Raw genomic sequence first — 7,814 nt, 5'->3', positions numbered from 1 at the left:
GGCTTGGCTCTTGCTGCACTACAGCCCTCATGCTCAGGTCATTCCCACGATAGAGTGCGAAGTCCCGCTCTTCGGCACACTGCTTCAGGATTGCATTGATGACATCATTCTCTTGCTTCTCAGACACGCAAGTGGGCGGCAGGGCTGGAATGTTGAGCGGTGTGCCAGTGCGTTGTAGGCACTCTGGGCTGGAGTATCCAGGTACTGCAGCATCTCATCCAGGGCGTCCTCTCCCATCCTGCAAGGAGTCCCAGTTTGGGATCACCTCTCTGCATCGCCGTTTGGCCTGTGGAGCCATTAGTTCCAACCCTGCCTCTTCCTCTTCATCCACTTCCTCAAGTTCTTCCTCTTCCCCGTCTTCTTTCCCTCTTTCCTCATCCAGGTCCTCTTCATTCTCCTGAAAAGCTCCATCCTCTGGTTCTTCTTGACTGCCTCTTTCTAGACTGTCCTCATCTTGGCCACGTTCTCTACCACCCCTGCTGCTTGATTAGAGTAGTGGTGCACAGTTTGACTAGGAGTGATGCATTGAGGTGGACCATACAGTATAGCTGAGTCCCAGGAGTGTTTTCCGGAAATGTCCCTCACGATCACCCGAACGCAGGCACTGGTGGTGGTGAGGCCTGCTGACATCCCGCCACCGGGCAGACCGTCCTCTGCCCGGATCTGTAGATAGGATAGCAGGGGTGGTGCCATTGAGCACGAAGAACTGCAAGTTGGGTGCGTCGAAAAGCTCAGGTGTCAGGTCTGCACTCTCGCTGTATGGGTTATCCTGGTTCTCGCATACCTGGCTGGTAAGAGTGGCTGACCACCACTCATCGGATAGTGACCCAGGTGGTTGACCAGGTGGGATATGACTGTGCGTGCCGCAATTGAAATCAGGCCTTGCTGAATACGGCTCCTCACTACAAATAGTCAAAAATACAAAGATGTATTTATAAGAAGTTGTATGTGCAGAAACTTCAAGAGATTTTCAAAAACAGTGCCTATGATTCATAAAGTTCTACACTTATCCCTTACTACTTGGGTGTTCATTTCTGAAGTTTTTTTTTTGGCTAATCTAACCAGTTTTTCAGCAACAGTGAAGTTCCTCTCAAGCTCAGTTTCAAATCTATTTGGAATGTTCTTAACAACAGAATTTAACAATCAACTTGACTGAACATCTTATTGACCAATCAGTAGTATGTCTAGTTTGTTGTCATCTGACATAATCAGCCATGCTTCTTACATTAATTGGCATTTTTACATGCAGATTTAACTAATGGAGCAAAAATAATATAAAACAATGTAAAAAATTTAAATAATAAAATTAAAATTCTGTTCTGTTCAGTTTTAATGTGAATAAATTTAAATGCTACTTTTTAGAGATGGTTGATCTCTAAAATCGACTAATCGGTTGATCCATCCCCAAATCTATGCTGCAGAATTTAATAAAAATCAGAAAGTGAGAGAAACGGAGAAACTGCCGTGATGAAGAGGTGTTAGAAACAAGTAAAGGAATCGAGTTTAGGCACTCGTTTCAACAGGGATGTAGTGATTTTCAGATCTATCAGTGTTAAACTCCTGCAGAGCTGGGATGAGTGAAGGTGCAGACGGATGAAGACGGCTTGTGTGAATACAGGGACATTAGGGTGTGATGAAGAATGCAGAATGCCTGGGGAGAGGTGCAGATGCCTAGATGCTGGTAAGAAGCTCCCGACAGAGACACTCCTTCTTCACACTCTGCCAGGCCTCACAAAGAAACCATGCGGAGAGCAGCCCAATACCAGTGCACTCGACGTGCCAGAGGCCCACTCCCCCACAATCAACACACCACACCAATCACATTCAGCAACACTCTCTACTGCCTTAATGAGCCAAAACATTCTTAAACCGGAGCTCTCAGGGGGAGGGATTTTATCCGGATGAAGCAGTCTTCTGTAGGGACCACCTTAGCCACCGAGTGCCCTCCGATCTAGCAAGAATCCAGCACTAGGAGTAATTTCAAGAGTAATGGAGGTAGGAAAGTGGTGGACACATGTCTCACTCAGGGTTTTAATGATTAGTTATTTTCGCCTGATGGAGAGAGACACAGCAATGGCAGCACAGGAAACCAGCCCCCAGCTGTCAATCTCAAACCCACCCTCTCCCTGATACACACTGAAACTAGCATGAGGGAGCAAATAGATTCAGTGATAACATTCATCTAGTTCATTCCTACTACTTCTGATCTGATCTGCATGTTTTAACTAAAGAAGGTTATAAAGATAGGAGAAATGTGGTGGGTGGTGTTAACACTGTGCAGAAAGCTCTGTTTTTTTCTGTGTGTTTGTCTTATCCTACTGCAACAGTCAGAAATGATCCATTCAGTTCTATGTTAATGCAAGTAAAACTCTGTCGTGTAATAACGTTACAAGGCAAATTACTTGATGATCAAAACTTGTCATGTTGCAACTGGTTAGGACAAGGCGTAGGAAACTGGAGAAAGACAAAAGTGATTGCCGGACCTGGCTAAAATATCAAATGCATAAACACAAGAGATTTAAAGGGGTCATATGATGCATACATTTTTCCTTTCTCTTTGGAATGTTACAAGCTCTTGGTGCTCATATCTAAAGAGATATTTTTTATCAAAATTAAGACTCGGCCATGCACCCCTAGAACGGCTCATTCAAACAAATGTATATGTCACTATGTGGAAATATTTGCGTAATGCCACCCAAATGTTCACACAAAGACAGAAGGTGTGGTTTCAGTAACCACAGTTAGTGTTGAAGCAGCCATGTCAAGGAGACATGAAGAAAGGAAAAGCACTTTATTTGGCCTTCGAAAGTAGATGCATTTAGGAATTCATCTACGATTATTTACAACAGAACAGCAACAAATTTTATGCATGACCGCTTCGTCAACCTAGGAGGTAATTCTGACTTTGCTACGACAATCTGGCGCTCCACACAGTGGAGTCAGCTGTCTTAAACATGGCTTGTGTACTGCAAACACATACGGCTTCATCACTGTGTCTGTCCTGTGACTCTGTTCCACCTTCGGGGCTTAAACTGATGGTGAAACTAAGGACATTATTAACTGTCTTTACATTTATTTTGAAAGATGAAGGTCGCGATTATGGAAAGGGGCATTACATTTCCAACAAGTGCTTGCAGTGTCCGACAAATCACAATGCACTGGGTCAGTTGGCCAATCAGAGCAGACCGCTCTTGTTGGAGGAGGGACTTTGTAGAAAATGAAGCGTTTGAGAGAGAGGGGGGCATAGATGATCTACAATTATGTACAGTATTTAAAAAATAATGTATTTTTTGAACATTAAAGCATGTCAACATATTCTGTTACACCAAATACACAAAATAATGATCTTAAAAAAAAAAAAGCATCATATGACCCCTTTAAAGAAGGTCAAAACAAGTACGAGAGAGGCAGAAGACATGCACTCACCTTCAGTGACAGGCTGCAGTTTAGAGGAGCGTTCAGAGTCAGGTGAATGGAGTGGCTCTGGCTCCTTCAGGTTCTCCAGTAGTAGGAAGGGGTCGTAGTCTGGGCTGCTCAAGTCTGACAGGTGAATGGGGAAGTAATTGGGGTTGCTGAAGCTCTGAGCTCCATATACACAGCCATGGAGGACCTGACAGATGGACAAATGAGTTAGAAAAACAAAGAAATACAGAGTGGAGTTTATGTCTTTAGTTGTTTCACAGGGCATGTAATTCACAGACAAAAATTTAATTGATGTATATAAAGATATAAAAATTAAGTTTAATAGCAGGTGTGAGTGTTGGCCTCGTACTTTATAGATGCAGCTGAGTATGGACTTGTCAGTTTTCTCATTGTCTGAGGCTCTTTGGATCGGCTGCAGGAGAGTTTTGGGAGGTAGAGCCATCACCCAGTCCAGCAAGCACAGTAGCAGAGACACAACCAGCTGGAAAGATATAAAGTAAAATAAATAAAATGATCAAAATTATTCAAAATAAATGCTTTCCATTTCGATATATTTAGAAATGAAGTTAATTACTGAAAAAAGTGTCACATGATCCTTCAAAATTAAATTAAATTAAATAGTGTTCCTGTAGCTCAATCGGTAGAAAGGGTTGGGGGTTCAATTGCCCGGGAGCACATGATAGGTAAAAATGTATAGACTGAATGCACTGTAAGTCGCTTTGGATAAAAGTGTCTGCTAAATGCATAAATTACATTTTTTATTTAAATTTTAAAATATTCTAGAAATAATTTTAATACGCTGATTTACTGCTCAAGAAAGATTTTTTATTATCAGTGTGGAAAACAGTGCTGCTTAATATTTTTGTTGAAACTGTGGTACATTTTTTAACGTAACATTTTTATTTATTTATAATTAATAAAAAAAAAAAAATCAAAAAAGTCTTTTTTGATTTATATATGTGTGTGTGTGTGTGTGTGTGTGCCTGGACCACAAAACCAGTCATCAGGGTCAATTTCTCTAAATTGAAATTTATACATCATCTGAAAGCTGAATAAATAAGCTTTCCTTTGATGTATGCTTTTGAGTCTTTAATATGAGGGTGCAATAAAATCTAAATACTTAAAAAATCACTTTTAAAGTTGTCCAGATGAAATTCTTAGCAATGCATATTACTATTCTTGCTCAAACCCATCACATTGCTTCAGAGGACTTTTAATATAGCAAACAGATTGCTTAGTTGCTTTATAAAGCATTTCTTTTTTAGTAAGAACAGGAAAATGACTTGATGTGTTGCATCTAGATAGGACAAACTGTTCTGGTTTTTAGGTGTGCATTCTCTTTAACAAAAACCATTATGAGCTGCTGGTTGTAAAAAAGCATTTATTTCACATGTACATGATTGGGTTCTTTCATTATGTTGGGGTACATACCCTCTTATCCAGCTCATGAGGGGAAGACTCTGTAGCTGGAAGAAGGTAAGTGATGGTTGCAATAAGGACCTACGAAGCAGGAAATTAACATTAGTATCTTCTTAACAAATCCAAACCAACTTAAAATTCAGCTTACTTGCACTGTGACTGACTTTACCTCCACTATTTTCTTTGGAGTGTCCGGCGGGAATTTCTGCAGTTCGTCCACATAATTTATGAGCAGGTGCAAAATGTCCGAGGCCACCAGGGCAACGGTTTTATTTGAGAACTGGGAGGAAGGTATTAGTGGTTAAAATTGAGGCAATCAGCAACTTTAACGTGCTCAGAAATGTGTGGAGCAAAACTGCAAAATTGTGTCGTGGGCCTCATCTGAGCTGATTAAGACGGGATGAGTCTTTGCCTAATTCTGCTTCATGGAACGCACCCAAAGGAGAGAGACCCTCATGTCTAACCCTCCACCTAAACCAGATTCTCTGAAAAACCAATATAATTGACCCGAACACAAACAGACTTTTCTGATTGGACCGGAGTTTGAGTATGAGTGTGTGTGTCTTTTGGCTCTAGCCTTCATTTCAGACAGAAATGTAATAATTCATGGAAGTCTCTGAAGCGTGCATTTTTCAGTGGATTAGCCTTCTGTCTGTGAGAAGCAGAGAAGCCAAACATGTTGACGGTCCAGATTTAGGAAGGCTGGTAGAGGTGGGTGCAGGGAGTATGGAATAATCTTCTTCTGGATGAACCGAACACACTTGTGCCAGTGCAGTGAGCCCAGGCATCAGGAACGGCTTCAGAAGACTCAGGCCAAGGGCAATGCCATCATTTCTCTGCTGTTCTCACTTACATTGCCAGTGAAGGTTCTTTTACAACACAGACGCTTCTATTCTGTTTATAATCAATCTTTAACAGCAGAATATATGTACATGTTGTTGTATAACCAAGCATGCGTTACCTTGAGGGTGACACAGATGACATTGAGTGCTTCTTTGATCTGCGGATGCTGAGTGCCATGAACCAGCTCTTCACAGAGCCAAATACCCAGACTACAGAGAGCCACACACCTGACAAAATAAAAGGAACCAAGAGAGACCTTTAATTTAAAATAAATGATAACTTCCATCACATTTCAATTAAACATCAAACATCTTACAAATGCAAAATCTCATGCTTTATCTAAAGCACAAAAACATCTCCATATCTAGTCACATATGAAACTTGTTCTTAAATTAATAACCATGTGGCACAAATAACACCGTTGCTCAATAAAGCTGTTATTGTTGCATTTTAACTTGTAAATAAATATAAAAAATAATGAAATAAATCCGTGGTAATATTACAATAATTGGCTAATAAAAATTATAACATTTAATCTCAAATTATTCATCATATATCCTAAATGTTCCAGCTATCTAATATTATGGCAGTGCTTGAAGTGTGCTTACTTTTTATTGTACAGTACCGACCAGTATTAACTTTGCATGTTTAAATTACATTTAAAGATGTGTGCATCATGCCATAAAAAAAAAAAAAAATGATAGAAAAGGTAGCTTATTGTTAGGAAGATTTTGAGTGTAATAGGCTAGGCCTAATTCTAACATATTTTGGCACTTTTGTAACAATGTCAAATATGAAAGGTTTGAAACTTACATTTAATAAATTGCTGATGCATTTCAGAATTTCATATACACTTGTTCATTATCTGTCCATTTTTTAAATGTATTGCAGGTTTTCATATATAGTCATATTCCTTGTGTGATTTGATGCAAAATGAGGAATACAAAATATGATTTGAAGCCAATGTCATTTATAAATTGCCATTTATGAAAATTAGACTGCACAAACCAAACTTAAGAATTTAGTCATTTAATGAGAAATGCATTACATATTCATTATGTTAGCCTTTTGTGAAAATTCCTTTGCAGATTTGATGCATTTCTCAAAATGACAGAAAACAACGGCTGATTCACAACTTTAATTTCCAAGTGCATAAATCAGGTGCTTTTAGCTTTGCACTGTCCAAAACTTACAACTTATATTCACAATAAGCTACAGAATACATGTAAGACTCCATCTATTGAGGGCTAATAACCAAAGTAAGATGTTAATAAAGCAGGAGCACGATGTGGTTCAGTTTTAAGAAATGATTTCCAAAAAAAAATGATTTCCAAAAGAGACTAATGAAGAGTGTTTCTCTTGTTGCTTGGTTTTGTTTTGTTTCATGAGAAAAAGTTTCCTTGATAGAGAGAAAGACAGCGTCAATCCTCTCAACTTTTGTGAGTGATAATTTAAAGGATAAGCTACAGTCCTGCATTTAAACGAAGCTAGTTGCATTAAAAAAAAACAATTCTGGTTGAGTCCAAACTTTACATGTAGTATTTTGCAAACAGGTTAATTATTTAATATGAAACACCTAGCTAAGGTTTTTCTAAACTTTTTATATTTAGTGGAGGGATAGAAGAGGAAATGATGTGAAGAGTGTAGGGGAATGGGATCAGGAAATGCTGCGAGCTGAATTCAATCTTATGTCGTTTCCCTAAGCTCCACAGCACAACATGTCCGAGTAAATGTGGTAACTTCTAATAAGTCACAGCTTTGACTAGGACAAGGTGTTTGTGTTCAGGGCTTGTACCTTGCTGGTGCAGAAGGCTCATCTCTGGCAGAGGTCAGGATATGCTTGATTATATGCTCCTGAAACAGAAAAATAAAAACAATCACTGTTAACGGGGTCATATCATACTTTATTTATTGTTCCTTTAAAATTTTGGGTGAATTTAACACTTTTTTTAAAGCCTTAAAAATGTAAACACAATTAAAAAAGTAAATTTTTTATATGCCTGTAACTAAAAAATATTGATACTAGTAAAACATCTACTTTAATACAATGAAGTAAAATTGATATACATCACTGGTCAAAAGTTTAGAGCCTGCAAGATTTTCGAAAGTCTTTTAGGCTCCCCAAGGCT

The 7,814-nt window shown here is 39.0% G+C and overlaps 1 protein-coding gene across 1 annotated transcript in view; it reads right to left on the bottom strand.

Annotated features, from left to right (window-relative positions):
* Positions 1–673: 673 nt before the first annotated feature.
* The window catches only part of LOC113060801 (ral GTPase-activating protein subunit alpha-1-like), a 34,367-nt gene continuing 27,226 nt past the window's right edge, over positions 674–7,814 (bottom strand). Inside the window, 7 exon segments of the mRNA XM_026230002.1 lie at positions 674–902; positions 3,427–3,610; positions 3,773–3,904; positions 4,855–4,923; positions 5,012–5,122; positions 5,804–5,912; positions 7,481–7,539. Of these exon segments, the coding sequence (XP_026085787.1) occupies positions 739–902; positions 3,427–3,610; positions 3,773–3,904; positions 4,855–4,923; positions 5,012–5,122; positions 5,804–5,912; positions 7,481–7,539 (828 nt within the window). The 3' untranslated portion in view covers positions 674–738.

This window comes from Carassius auratus, chromosome 42 (genome assembly GCF_003368295.1).
Source record: "Carassius auratus strain Wakin chromosome 42, ASM336829v1, whole genome shotgun sequence".
Lineage (NCBI taxonomy): Eukaryota > Metazoa > Chordata > Actinopteri > Cypriniformes > Cyprinidae > Carassius > Carassius auratus.
The sequence above is the reverse complement of the archived record's forward strand: the minus strand, read 5'-3'. Positions and strand labels throughout refer to the sequence as shown.